At 43.4% G+C, this 15,323-nt stretch overlaps 1 protein-coding gene and 1 pseudogene across 1 annotated transcript in view; both read right to left on the bottom strand.

Moving 5' to 3' along the window:
- Positions 1–11,077, bottom strand: part of IMPG1 (interphotoreceptor matrix proteoglycan 1) — a 185,578-nt gene extending 174,501 nt beyond the window's left edge. Inside the window, exons 1-3 of the mRNA XM_069598931.1 lie at positions 10,988–11,077; positions 3,768–3,843; positions 3,260–3,328 (exon numbers count right to left, since the gene is read on the bottom strand). Coding sequence (XP_069455032.1) covers positions 3,260–3,328; positions 3,768–3,843; positions 10,988–11,077 — 235 coding nt within the window. The remainder of the gene's footprint in view (positions 1–3,259; positions 3,329–3,767; positions 3,844–10,987) is intronic.
- Positions 11,078–14,204: 3,127 nt separating this feature from the next.
- On the bottom strand, positions 14,205–15,113 carry LOC138445177 (PITH domain-containing protein 1 pseudogene; annotated as a pseudogene).
- Positions 15,114–15,323: the final 210 nt, after the last annotated feature.

A 15,323-nucleotide genomic window follows, 5' to 3' on the forward strand; every position in this document is an offset into this window, starting at 1 on the left:
AATTATATTTTAAGAGTTATAGTACAATAAGCAAGACATAGCATCGTATTGGTGAAAGAAAAGATGTAAAGATTAATGAAATGGAATAAAGAGTCAAGAAGGGCTCACATGAATACAGTTGACTGATTTTGGACAAAGGTGCAAAAACAATTCAATGGATAAAAGGACTGTCTTTTCAACAAATGTTTCCATATGAATCCTCCCCCTCACCAAAAAATCCTATAAAAGACAAAGAAAAAATGAACCTACACACAAACATTACACTTTACCCAGAAAGGAAGTAAAAATGGATCATGCACATAATTGAGAAATGTATGTAAAATTCTATAAAAATGTAGAAGAAAATCTCTTTGGGCTCAGGCTTAATGATGAGATTCTTAAACAGAAGATGAAAGCATGAACCATGAAAGAAAAGAGTAAGTTGGATTTCATAAAAGTGAAAAACTTTTGGCCTTCTAAAGAGACTGTAAACAAAATTAAAAGTTAAGTCGCAAACGGGGAGATAATATTTGCAAAACACATTTCTCATAAAAGACATGGATCCAAAATATATGAAGAAAGCTTAAAACTCAACAATAAGAAAACATAGCAAGTTGATTAAAAATGAGCCAAAGGTCTGAACAAGACACTTTGCCAAAGAAGACGTACAGATGGCAAATAATCAAATGAAAAGATGCTCAATGTCATTTGTCATTAAGAAATGCAAACTGAAACATCAATGAAATATCACTACATAGCTATTAGGGTAACTTAATACAAATTAATGCCACCAATTGCTGGCAAAGATGTGGAACAACATGATTTCTCATTCATTACTGGTGGGAATGCAAGTGGGCACAAGCAGTTTAGAGGACAGTTTGGCAATTTTTTATAAAAGCTAAACAGTCTCACTGTACAATCCAACAATCACACGCCTAGGTATTTACCCACCTGAACTGAGAATGTTGGCCCATGCAAAACCCTGCACTTTAATATTTATAGAAGCTTTGTTCATAATCAATCACCAAAACCCAGAAGCAAGATGTTCTTTGGAAGATGAATTAATAAACAAACTGTGCCTACCCATACAAGAGAATACTATTAGTAATAAGGTATGAACTGGGCCATGCAAAGACACGGATGAATCTTAAATGCACATTGCTACGTTAAGGAAGCCATTCTGAAAAGACTGCGTACCATGTCATTCCATTTATATGACACTTGGGAAGGGACAAACAGGTGAAACATTTGTAGGCATTTTGGGGTATGTGTACTTTGAATAGATGAACACAGATGTTTAGAGCATGAAACTGCTTTGTATAATACTGTAATGCATGACATTATACATTTTTCAAAACCCATAGAACTTTATAGCAGAGGAATGAATTTGAAAGCATGCAAGGTAAAAATAAATCCTTCAGGTAGTACCTAACTATGCTAATTGTGACAGTGCAGGCTGTAACTAAATAACTATTAAAAATGTCTGAAACCGTCACTGAAGAGGGGGAAAAGCTGACCTATATAACTTTGGCAATGTCTGTCAGACAACAGGCAAAAGGAACTGTACCTAGGCAGTGTACTCTAGTTGAAAAAAAATTGTTTTTTTTCATACTCATACTCAATTGTTAACTCATACTCACAAGGGTATGAGTTAACAATTCTGAAACAACTGTGTGCATGCTGAAACTGAACAGTTACGTAAATGAATGATGTGAGTCAGATTTCTCACTGTTGGAGTGGAGGTTGGAGACAAGCAAGTAGAAGAGGCAAAAATAACAGATATGGTAATAGAGTAGAATTGGAGATGTCAGTATAAACACATGCTTCAGTGCAGTTCAGTCGCTCAGTTGTGTCCGACTCTTTGCAACCCCATGAATTGCAGCACGCCAGGCCTCCCTGTCCATCACCAACTCCCAGAGTTCACTCAGACTCACGTCCATCGAGTCAGTGATGCCATCCAGCCATCTCATCCTCTGTCGTCCCCTTCTCCTCCTGCCCCCAATCCCTCCCAGCATCAGAGTCTTTTCCAAAGAGTCAACTCTTCACATGAGGTGGCCAAAGTACTGGAGTTTCAGCCTTAGCATCATTCCTTCCAAAGAAATCCCAGGGCTAGTCTCCTTCAGAATGGACTGGTTGGATCTCCTTGCAGTCCAAGGGACTCTCAAGAGTCTTCTCCAACACCACAGTTCAAAAGCATCAAGTCTTCGGCACTCAGCCTTCTTCACAGTCCAACTCTCACATCCATGCATGACTACTGGAAAAACCATAGCCTTGACTAGACGGACCTTAGTCGGTAAAGTATGCTTTTGAGTATGCTATCTAGGTTGGCTTAGTTTTACATAGATGGAGATGGCTGTATTAGTTTGTTGTATATATTTAAACATTTATGGACTTGTGCATACATACTGGCTAGTATACACATATTTTCTTTCTCCAACAGCTGAAAGAGGCTAGAAGCTATGGTACCCCGGGAGTGAGTGCACTTAGCACCCAGATCTTGGTTCTTTCTGTTCTTCAGGGAAATAAATTAGGACTCCTGGAGAAACGGTTGATTTTAAAACTGCGGCAGGAAGTTTGATGAATCTGGAGCGTCTTGTAGTGCCAGAAAGTAAGGAAGTGCTCAAACAAAACAAGAGCCAAAAAGCTGAACACTGGTGGCATCTGTCAAAGGGACACGGGAGCCACCCAAGAGAGGTCCCAATGACCCAGACTGAAGCAATCTGAGGAATCAAGTAGTTTGGATTATAACATAAAGTGTAAAATAAATGCCCACAAGTCCATGGTGACACATAAATTATGGAATAAATGAACGGGAGAGAATAGACAAATATCCCATGTGGAATAATTCCAAAAAATTTGTGTAGGTAACATCCCTTTAGTAAGTGCAGCATAATTCCCACTCCTTAAGTGTGACTTGTGACTTCCTTCCAAAGAGTTCAAGATGGAAAGGAGGAAGAAAAGAGTAACTTTAACAGTGGGGAACTCTGACGCACATCTCATTTGATTAAGGTCAGTTTCAACAAAAGAGTCATGTTGAGCACATAGTCATGTTGGTGGCATGTTGACAGCACCCGCCTTCCTACCATGTGATGGGAATGGCACTTTACCTCTGTGGTCCTCCTCCAAAACACTCGTAATCCTGCTCCTATCGTGAGAAAAAAAAGTCGGACAAATCCCAGTTGAAGGACATTCTACAAAGTGCCTGGCAGTTTCTCCTTAACAACTGTCGCGATCATCAAAGATAGGAAAAGTCTGAGAGACTGTCACAGCCAGGACTTGCCTAAGGAGGCATGGTGACTAAATGCAATGCGGTGTCCTGGCGCAGAACAGCAGAACACGTCTTCTGTTCCTGGAACAGGAAACGGACATTAAAATTAAAAACAAACCCTAGGAAAAATTTTAAAAAGTATGGGCTTCAGTTAATGGGTTTCAGGTATTAATACTGATTCATTAGATGTACCAAATGTACCATAGTAATAGAAGGTATTAATATTAGGGAACACTGTGCTTCCATAGGGGTATAGGGGAACTCTAATATTTTCACAAGTTTTCTGTAAGTCTAATTTATTCTAATATGAAAAGTTTATTAAAATATAAAAAATAATTTTATAGAAAGAATTTGAAGTCTAGGATATTTCCTTCCAGAGAGAATTTTCCTTTGCTTCTTCTCAGCACTGAGAATTACTAGCAATCCAAGATTAGTGTAATGAAATTTCTGAGTTAGAGATTTCCTAGGCTATGCAGGAGCTGGGCTCTAATTGGTGGAGGCATGGATCACCTAGTTTCACCTTTGTTTCTAGGAGGCAGCTCTTCAGAATTCACCAGGGCTCTGCTATGACCTGGACTCCAAGTTTTGTCCGCTTCCTACCAAGAGATTTTCAAAGCCCCGTTCAGCCTCTGTGTTTCATACAGATCGCAAACGCTTTGGAGCAAATGCAGCCCAGAGCTGGGCTCACTTGTTTTGATTCTGACCTCTTGTAAATCTCTGTTCTGCTTCATTAGTTGTTAGTTCTCTGTTCCCTTCCATCAGATGCTTTTATATTGCATCCAGCCTTTCTACATTTCTTCAGCTAGAGAATTGTCTCAGATGTCCTAATTGCTTTACCTACTGCAAAAATTTTAAAGTTTTATTGCTATTGTCTCCTTTCTCATTCTGTTTATTGTTGTGGCTTTATACTTTAAAAATGCCTTTAATTTTATTTTGAGGGAGTATCTAGAGGGTAGAATAGGGTAATAAGTTTTCAGCTCTCCTCTTCAACTACAGATTATTTTGGTGATAGCTAAAGAAAATTAGAATCATCAAATTGGTGTAGGCTTTTACTCAAAATTGTGCATCTGAAAATGAGAATTGAACTCAATGAAAGATGAATCCGCCTTTAAGTAACTATATCCAGGAAAAATGGTCTGAGGACTTAGAATGGAAACATACTTACATGTGGGTGTGTGTGCTCAGTTGCTCAATCATGTCTGACTCTTTGCAGCCCCATGGACTGCAGCCTGCCAGGATCCTCTGCCCATGGAAATTTCCAGGCAAGAATATTGGAATGGGGTGCTATTTCCTTCTCCAGGGGGTCTTCCTGACCTAGGGATCGAACCCAAGTCTCTTGCATCTCCTGCACTGGCAGGTGGGGATTCTTTACCACTAGTGCCACCTGGGAAGCCCATACTTCTGTATAGCTGCATATATAAATATTTCTAATATATATTTTTATGGGCTGAAAAGCTGATAGGTGGTAACATAATACTTTCTTCGTTTGCTGTATATCCCTGTGTTATACTTAGTTTTTAACCCTGTCGTGAAACATCAGTATTCTTTCTCTAGGATAAAAAGCAACAATTTTAAGTTTTGAAAATAAATTCTACTTAATAGCCTGCTTAACAAAACATGTTGGCTAAAAGAAAATGTGGTATAGACTACTTTGCATTCTTAAAAATATCCTATATGATATTGTTACTGAACCAAATTTGAGGCTGCTCTTCCACCTGCAGTAAAACCAATCTACTGATACTAGGTTGTAGGGAAGGAAAGTACAGCCTTTATCACAACATGGGGACAAGCAAAGAGAAGTGGCAGCTCATGCTCAAATGACCCAAAGTTTGCAATGGCTTTCAGGGAAGGGATTTTTGAAGGTCTGGTTAGGGGTATGGATTGCGGGGTGCTAATCAGCTTCTGCATACATCTTTGATTGATTGATGGTGAGGTAAAGGACAAAGTTTTGGGAATCTCAGTTATCAATTTTCTAGCTCCAACCTATCTAGGGTCTTTGTGCTGGTGATTAACATGCAATTAACTTCTTCCCATGGTGGAGGTATCAGATCAGTATCTGCAAAACAGCTCAAGGATATAACTCAGAATATTGCCTATAGTCTTTGAAGAGGAACTAAAAGTCCTTGACTTGGTTTCATAGCTAAACTATTATTGTTTTGTCTTACTTGACTGTTTTCCTCTGTTTTTGCATTTTTTACTTCTCTGATTAAATTTGCTCTTTGAAACTCAGAGATGGGAAGGTAAAGCTTTTCTACAAACAAGAGGCAGGGGACACAGTATGTGTGCGCGCGCGCGCGCGTGTGTGTGTGTGTGTGTGTGTGTGTGTGTGTGTGGTCTGTCCCTGGGGAATTCTTCACTGGGTCCTGCTCAGTTGCAATAAATATGATCATGAATGCATAGAATTTATACTACAATGACAAATATTTAAAAGTTTCTTTTGACAGTAGTACCTAATTAATTTTTTTGCATTGGTAACTTAACATTGATACCTGCTATTTGGGAAGCAAACAAAAATGATAAATACTCATTATTATTGTTACTGCTTTCTGGGACCATCAGGTCTTTCTATAAGTACTATTGTTCTTAATTGTGGGTCACTGTTAATTCAGAAGTACTTCTTCAAGGTGGTTAACCATCAAATAATAATTATATATTCTTAAATAAATGAATGTTCCCCTTTATTTGCTGGCAGAATTTCAGAGGTGTATTTAAAATGTACAAGGTAGGGTGAAAAGGGCAGTATATATTCTTTCACCTGAAATCAGTAGAAATGAGAAATGGTTGCCAAAATGAATCATTCAGTATTATAAAGAACTTTTCCCATTTGTTAATAAACTAACATAATTGTTTGTGACCACTACATGTCAAGCTTTCCATTAGGTGCTATATATTCATGGATGGCATCTTCTCAGCACCTCTATGAGGTAAATGCTATTGATACTTTTATTTCTGCTTTATAGATGAGGAAATTGGGGCTCAGAAAGAATACTATTAATAGTAGAGATAAGCAGGGTTTCATCCTGCATCTAAATTCCAAAGCCTGTGTTCTTTTCGTGGGTCCTCACTAGTTTCCCTCCAGAAGGAAAACAGGTATTAAGCATGTAAGTGATTTTGTTGTTGTTCAGTTGGTAAGTCATGTCTGACTCTTTGCGACCTCATGGAGGTCATATGCTAGGCTCCTCTGTCCTTCACTGTCTCCCAGAGTTTGCTCAAATTCATGTCCATTGAGTCAGTGATGCTATCTAACCATCTCATCCTCTGTTGTCCCCTTCTCCTCCTGCCTTCAATCTTTCCCAGCATCAGGGTCTTTTCCAATGAGTTAGCTCTTAGCATCAGGTGGCCAAAATATTGGAGCTTCAGCTTCAGCATCAGTCCTTCCAATGAATACTCCAGGTTGATTTCCTTTAGGATTGACTGATTTGATCTTGCAATCCAAGGGACTCTCAAGAGTCTTCTCCAGCACTACAATTCAAAACATCAATTCTTTGGCACTCAGCCTTCTTTATGGTTCAACTCTTACATCTGTACATGACTACTGGAAAACCATAGTTTTGACTATATGGACCTTTGTCAGCAAAATAATGTCTCTGCTTCTTAATATGCTGTCTAGATTTGCCATTGCTTTCCTTTCAAGGAGCAAGCGTCTTAATTTCATGGCTGTAGTTACCATCTGCAGTGATTTTGGAGCTCAAAAGAAGAAAATCTGTCCCTGCTTCCCCTTCCCCCCTTTTATTTGCCATGATGGGACCAGATGCTATGATCTTTGTATTTTTCATGTTGAACTTTAAGCCAGCTTTTTCAGTCTCCTCTTTTACCCTCCTTAAGAGGCTCTTTAATTCCTCTTCATTTTCTGCCATCAGAGTGGTATCATCTGCATATCTGAGGTTGTTGATTTTTCTCCTGCCACTCTTGATACTCATCAGAAAAGTTAAGAACTAATGGATTCTGACCACCCATTTCAGAATGTGTACATGTAGGGGTATTTTCTCCCACACCAACAAGCAATTCTTGGATCCTTACCAGCTGGGTGTCATATGTGTGCTTCATCACTCAGTCATGTCTGACTCTTTGCGACCCCCCTGCCAGGCTCCTGTGTCCATGGGATTCTCCAGGCTGGAATACTGGAGTGGGTTGCCATTTCCTTCTCAGTGGGTGTCCTTTAACTCATCTCAATTCTGTCCCTTCCTACCTGGAGATAGTGTCTGATCCCACAGGTTAAGAGTTCTGTCCTGCTCCCCCTGAAACATCAATTGCAAGTCCAGGTTGTCACCTGGGCTTCTGACTAACTGGCTGTAGACTGAAGGCTACAGTGATCACCTTCTTGGGTTTCACAGACTTGCTGAGTGGCTCACACAGCTCAGAAGCATTTTGCTTACTAGATTACTGGTTATGATAGGATATCATATAAACAGTCAGATAGGAACAGTCAGATGGAAGAGATGTGAAGGGCAAGGTCTGGGGAAAGGATGCAGAGCCTCCATACCCTGAATATATCACTCTCCCCAAATCTCTATATGTTTGATAACCCAGAAGCTCTTTGAACCTTGTTATTCTGGGCTTGAAAAACCAAATGGAGGCTTCATTATGTGGGCACAGTTGATTAAGTCATTGATCATTGGTGACTGAGTTCAGTTTCTGGCCCATCTCCCCTCCCCAGAAGGGAAGTGGGACTGAGAGTTCTCACCCTCTCATCTCATGGTTGGCTCCCTGGCAACCAGCTTCCATCCTAACAGGGGGTCCTAAGCCATCTCATTAACATAATCAAAGACACCCTTCTCACTATGCTCACTTAGGAAATTCTAAAGGGGGAGCTCTGTGCCAGAAACAGGGAAGAAGAGCAAGTACATTTTCTTATAAATCACGAAGTCACAGCAATATTGAATAAAAAGAGAAGATGATGAAAACACAGGGTCACATCTGAAGCCCACTGTTGGCCTTGGTCTTTTCCTTCACTAATTTGGACATCATGGATAGAGTGGCATCCTAGGAATCTGGGCAGTTTCCATCTCTGGAAACTTGCACCTCTTTTCTTTGGTAGAGGAATGACTGTCCACTTAGGATTCTAGGTTTCCTTTTGCTCATTTGTTGCTTTGCCTCTTCAATTTGGTCAGGCAAAGGGGATTCTTGAGGTCTTTCCATCACCATCAAGATGAGTGACTACCCAGGAGTGGCTGAACCACTCCTAGAAGGGACTAGTCCTAGTGAAGCAGGAAGGACAGGGTCAGGCATTAGGCAGAAAAGCAAAGCCACCTCCTTGTTTTGCACTTAGGGAGGCAATGGCACCACGGAGGAATGGCATCTAAAACAGGAACTTTGTAACATCTGAGCAAGAAACTCTGACCATGAAAGAGTTTTTATGGAGTTTGTGTGATAAAAAATGCATAGGAAGCTGATGACTGCTGCATAACCTTCCACATGTGGTCCTGGACTAGTAAGGGAACACTTAAGGCAGAACAACTCTCACAGCTAATGTCCAACGACTTCAGGAGACAAATGGGCAAGACCAGGGGCTGCTGGAAACTGGTGCAATACAGGCCCCGCCTCAACTCAATGAATATCCCATCTTTAATCAAAAGCCCTCCACCCATTCAAAGGGGTAAAAATAAAGTGAGAGGCGATCAACAACCCTACAGTGTGCCCCTCACTTCTGAGGACACTCACACTCTTCTTCTCGGGGTATGTAACTTCCGCTTCTGTGAAAGTTACTAAATAATTTGCTTCTTTGTTCTCATTGCACCTCTGTGTGTGTTTGTGGTTTCCTTTGTGCTTTGCGTTCCTCACCCAAATTCTTTTAGATGAGTTGGACAAGAGCCTGGACTTCTGACAAAGCATTTCCCGTATCAGTAGGAGGGGCAGGTAGACAGTGCCATGGGTATTAAATCCATGATCTGGGGTGAAGAGGTTCTGTGACCTCTGATAAAAATGCAGTGTCCAGAATTGAAAGAGACACGTGTAGCCCAGTGTTCATCACAGCACTGTTTATAATAGCCAGGACATGGAAGCAACCTAGATGTCCATCAGCAGATGAATGGATAAGAAAGCTGTGGTACATATACATGATGGAGTATTACTCAGCCATTAAAAAGAATACATTTGAATCAGTTCTAATGAGGTGGATGAAACTGGGGCCTATTATACAGAGTGAAGAAAGCCAGAAAGAAAAACATCAATACAGTATACTAATGCATATATATAGAATTTAGAAAGAGGGTAACGATAACCCTGTATGAGAGACAGCAAAAGAGACAGAGATGTATAGAACAGTCTTTTGGACTCTGTGGGAGAGGGAGAGGGTGGGATGATTTGGGAGAATGGCACTGAACCATGTATACTATCATATATGAAATGAATTGCCAGTCCAGGTTCGATGCATGATACTGGATGCTTGGGGCTGGTGCACTGAGATGACTCAGAGGGGTGGTATGGGGAGGGAGGAAGAAGGGGGGTTCAGGATGGGGAACACATGTATACCTGTGGCGGATTCATGTTGATATATGGCAAAACCAATACAATATTGTAAAGTAATTAACTTCTAATTAAAATAAATATATTTATATTAAAAAAAAAGAACTAAGGGAAAAAAAATGCAGTGTCCTCCTCTGCCCTTTGGGTGTCTTGAGTAAGTGCCTTTCTTGTTAATAGAAGAGTCGCACTATGTAGCTTAGAGAGCTTCCCCTGCATATGTTAGGGAGGATGGATAAAACACCCAGAAACACAAGGGGGGCACAGGTGGGAATGTCATCTAAGGGGGATGCCTATCTTTTGGGTTTATCCCCCCAGATCAGCTCCTGTTGACTGTCAGGATTAAACCAAAAGGGCTGCCTTGGACAGAGTGAGGGGAGGAGCAGGAGATGGAATGTGACAAAAGCTGCATCAGAACAGGGATGGAGGGAGGGAATCGTAGGGCTGAGAGCGGATGCGAATGATAGCAATATTCCGGGGATGTCTGCCTTGAATCCTCATCAAACTCGATTATCTTCTCAGAGATGTGACAAAGAATCCTGGTATGGGAGGACTCGGATGGCCCTGTGCTCTTGTGAACACCAAGCAGCACAGTCTGTCCCCCGGGGCTCCCTGTCTCTCCTTCTTACCCCCTGCAAGTCTGTGGTAATAAACAGAGTAAAGCAGAATAAATGGAACTAGTCTCTCTTTGGGAAAAAGAGTTCTAAGCTGAACACTAGAAAAGCAGGTGAGTTTTAAAAATATCTTAAAGGTGTCAATCTGCATGCATTTTAGTTAATTTTTTTTTCACAGTTTGTGAGCTTTTATTTCAATCAGGAAATGATTAAAACTATATACAATCTAAAAAGGTCTAGAAAAAGTAAGTGAAAAGACCTGCAGTCTATCTAAAATGGGGACAGAAGGTGGGATGGACCAGATTTTTCTTGGTACCCAGAGAGAGGGTGCTGAGCTTTGTCCTGGAGGCAAATGATGGCAGGGCCAAGCAGAGCGAGGCTTGTGGGGAATAGGGTGGGAGGGAACTGCCCAGCTGGCTGAGAAGTCTATTTAGCCTGCTGTCTTGTCTCATAGTGTAAGCAGAGACCCTGAGATCACTTCTGTGGTCAGTCCAGTTCAGACAGGCCTAGGAAGGGGCCAGAGGAAGTCAAGAGCTGGCCTGGATTCCCTGTGAGCAAGTCCAGACTTTCCCAGCACTGATTGTGTTATCCTTGAGCGACCATAGAATGTGCTGGAAACTGATCCGGTCTGGTGACAAGAGGCCACAGCAGGCGTGCTGCTCACATGGCCCTCCAAGATCTGCACCTGCTGCTTGGACTTGGTGTCACATATGTGGATAAGGTTCTCCTGGTGTGGCACGTTGTGGTGATTCATCGTGGTGACCCCTCTGCCAATGTCTGCAGGTCGTGGATGCAGCTGAGTGCCCAGACATCCCAGATCTTGGCTATTTGGCTAGGAGTGGCCTTCCAGGTACAGGTGGCTCTGGGTGGTCAGCAGGGCCTACACCTAGTGGTTGAGGCCCATGTGTGGCTTCTTCAAGGTCATCTCAGTGCCCATCCGTGATGTTCCAGACCCGATGGCCTTCATGGAGCTGCTGAAGAGAATGCTGAGTGATGAGGCCAGCATGCACAATGCTTGTCTGGGCCCAGAGGTGTTCTCCTACAGGCTCCGGATGTCCCTCAGGTGACGGCACAGTCTACTGAGCTGCCATACCATACCACTGCTTTCCATGCAAGCTTGCACCCTGATGCAGGGTGCAGACACAATTCTGTCAGAGCCCTGCAGCATCTTCTGACACTTGCTCATGGTACAAGTGTCTTGTTACAGGTGGTCACCCTTGGAGTGGACATAGGGGCACCAGACAGGGCCCTGATGACTCTGCAGTTTCCTTTGCGCTTAAGGATCTGCTGAAGGTCACAGGAGCCTTGGATGTCCATGTTCAGCGATACACTGATGCAGGATATGCCTATTGAAGAGTTCCCTCCAGAACTCCTTGAGATCCTTGCTGAGTTTGCCTCTGGCTTCACTCCAGGGCAATCAAACCTAAGTTTAGGCTCTTTTCCAGTCGGTCAACCTTCTCCGAGGGCTTGCCCATTGAGGAGGACAAGAAAGCCATCTCCTGGTCCTTTTGGGCCATGAGTATGTCCGTGCTAAGTCGCTTCAGTTGTGTCTGATTCTTTTGTGACCCTATGGATTCTCCAGGCAAGAATACTGGAGTGGGTGGCCATGCCCTCCTCCAGGGGAGCTTCCTGATCCAGGGATCAAAGCTGTGTCTCTCACGTCCCCTGCATTTGCAGAAGGATTCTTTACCATGAGCGCCATTGGAGAAGTTGTAAATCTTGTGGAAGTTCTTGGCCATCTGCTGCAGGCAGGAACTCTTTCACATCCCCTTAGGAAATGGCAACCTGCTCCAGTACTCTTGCCTGGAGAATCCCATGGACGGGGGAGCCTGACAGTCTACAGTCCACGGGGTCACAAAGAGTCGGACATGACGGAGCAACTAAATTACAATAATAATCATGGCTCCTGGCCAGATGCGCCTCATGTGTATCTTGCTCCTCTATGAATGTACACCTACCTGTACTGGAAGTGGGGAGACCTGACTTGTTCACACTGTTAGAGATGGAACTCCAGGTTCATCTCCAGGAGGCAAGAACAGCTGGGGTTGTTGGGGCCCCACTGGGGCCCTGAACTTGCAGCAGCCTTCTTGACCCTGCCAGCTACAGAACTTGATGGTGAAGGGGCACCCTCAGGGGTCTTCCAGAAAGACCCTGGGCCCTGCCCCTTTTCCCCCATGCCTGACAGCCATACTGCAGTGGATGAAGAGCTCTGGGCATGCTCACCACCATATCAGCTTGGGATCATCCTTGGGACACTTCTCTGACCTCAAGGCACATCTTTGACTGAGCACACTGGGGAAGAGCTGCCAACAGAGCTTCACTGAGCTCGCCCACAAACGCCAGTGAATCTGCTCATCCCTGTCCTTGGGTTGCGAGACAGGAGGCATAGGGACAGGCTGGACTCAGAGGCAGGGAGCAGCTGGAGGTGAGGGTGGCATCAGGCTGGCCCCACCTCAGTTTTGTGATGGCCTCAAGGTCATTTCCATTCTGGCCCTGATGGTGAAGTCTGGGATGGAAATGTTGGTGGGCTCCTGGGAGGAGCGGTTGTGTTAGCTTATTCTTCGGTAGCATCCCCTGACAGTGGTACCAGGACCTTCAGCACTGTCCCCCCACTTTACAGGGCTCCCTTGGCCTCTGGTGGAAAAAGGGACCTGCATGCATTTTAAAATACATCATTTTCAAAATAATTATCAGCCTTATCTACTAAGAGAAGCAATAAGGTATGATCTGATGTCAGCAAGCTACATATATTCCTTTCAATATGAAGCCATGATGCACATTCTGAGAGCTATAGCATTTTCATCAGTGACTTGAATTTTATAGACATTAAAACAAGTTTAAATGATGCTATTGAAAGATCTTCCATGGCTGAATTCCTCCAGTGCTTGGGCCTGACACAGAGCAAGATGGAGTGGGTGGTCAGCAAGGTCAGGAGGTGCAAAGAGAATAGAGACTATGAGGCTGAGGAAGTCCTGAGATCTGTGATAGGGAGAAAGCCACCACCCCTGGGAGCATGTCAGTAGCACAGTGGAGACAGAATCCACTGATAGTGCGTTATACAGTAATGGGGTAGCAAAAGAGGGACAGTGAGTGAGACTTCTCTTTGTAGCAGTGAAATATGGGAGAGAATTAGTTCAACAAGCGAGCTGGGTCAAAGTATAATTTTTTGAAAATTTTATTGAAGTTGATTTACAATGGTGTATTTAATTTCTTCTGTACAGCAAAATGACACACACACACACACACACACACACACACATGTTCTTTTTTCATATTCTTTTCCACTATGGTTTATCACAAGATATTGAATATAGAACGCTGTGCTATAAAGTAGGATCTTGTTATTTATCCATTCTATGTGTAATAGTTTGCAACTGTTAATTCCAAACTCCCAATCCTTCAAAGTGAAAAATTTTTATTTTCTTTTTATTTTTTTATTTTTTTATTTTTTTTAAGTCTGGCAAGGATTTATTAGGAAGCTTATTAGTCACAGTGAATAAAAAGCCATGAACAGAAGAACTGAGATCTCCAAATTCTGCCATTGGGCTTACAACACTAGTTAAAAGCTGATAAACATTAAGGATGTCCCAAAGAGAAGCATATCAAAGTCCCAATCTTACCCTGACCAGGATACCCACATAGAAACAATGCTCTCCTCAGACTGCTTACCTGGGCAACAGGAACAAAAGACCCTCCCAAGCTATTAAGCAACATCAGGAGATTTCTGCTCTTCAAGCTATAACATGGGACACTGGTGCATGACAGACAACTCCAAGCTGGGCAACTTGACAAGAATGTTGAAAGATGACAGGGAGAAGGAGCAAGCAGGGACAAGTATTTCTAGCTGGAGACCCTCCTGATGGTTAATACAAACACAATGCTGAGGCTTCAGAAAGTTTACTGCAGCCCAGGAATAGTTTCCATTTTAAAAACAAGTCACACAATAATCCTGCCACAAAGCAACAAGACACTTGGGATCCCATGGCCACATAAACTGGGAAGGCAGGCATTATCCACGGCTGCCAGGTACTGACCGGCCCAAGACCTAATTTCTTTAGGGCCCTAGAGAACCACGATTGTTCCTCGGCACCCACACAACCCTTCCTGGGGGTGTGGTGTCTTCTATAGGCCAGGTTTCTGCAGCAAGCCCCAAAGACAAAGCTTGGTAGAGGCTGTGGCAGCCAACTCTCTTTGGAGCCCCATCTCTCTTTGTCCTTCCCAACAGGATGTCATACTTCTTCACCAACACAACACCTCTGTGGGAGTCTTGGTCAGCCCTTAGGAAATAAAGTGTGTCTGTGGGGTAACCTGATGTACCTTGTGGTCAGCTGGATTGGCTGATGCTTCATAATTGCAGATGGTCACCTCATGTCGGCGAAGAGTCTCATCTCAGAGGGGTGTGAGTCATCATCTTCTCCCATTATAATGATGCCTTTTAGCTTGACATTGCCTGTAAATGGAATATTAAACAGAAGCTCTTCATCTGCATCACTTTCAACAAACTTGGAGCGGTCCGTCCGCTCCTCCCACGGCTTGAAGACGCCGCGGCCGCTGCCCTCGCGGCTCTCGTTGAGACACTGCAGCCGCTCCAGGTCGATGCGTAGGTACAGGCCGTAGGCCAGGCCGCGCTGCTCGGGCGGCTCCTCCCGTTCTGCGGCGCAGCGGCAGCCGCCCCCGCCGTGGCTGTGACCGTGCGACGTGGCGACGCCACCGCCCGCGCGTCCCCTCGGCCCTGCAGCCGCCGCCGCCGCCGCCGTTCCCCGCGACTCGCTCTTTTCACTCTTGCCCAAAGTGAAAAATTTTTAAAGGATTGTTTATATGCCCAGCAGAAGGGATGGGAGAGATATGCATTCATAACAGAGTTCAGGGTGGTAGAGGGAGGTAGAGAGAGGCGTTTGTTAGCAAAACTTCCCAGGAGCAAGGGCTCAGTCAGCTTGATAAGCAGTTACCAAAAAAGGAAGTTTACAAGACTGCCTAATTGTTGTAGGACTCAAAGGAAT

Source organism: Ovis canadensis, chromosome 8, assembly GCF_042477335.2.
Source record: "Ovis canadensis isolate MfBH-ARS-UI-01 breed Bighorn chromosome 8, ARS-UI_OviCan_v2, whole genome shotgun sequence".
NCBI classification, from domain to species: Eukaryota; Metazoa; Chordata; class Mammalia; order Artiodactyla; family Bovidae; genus Ovis; species Ovis canadensis.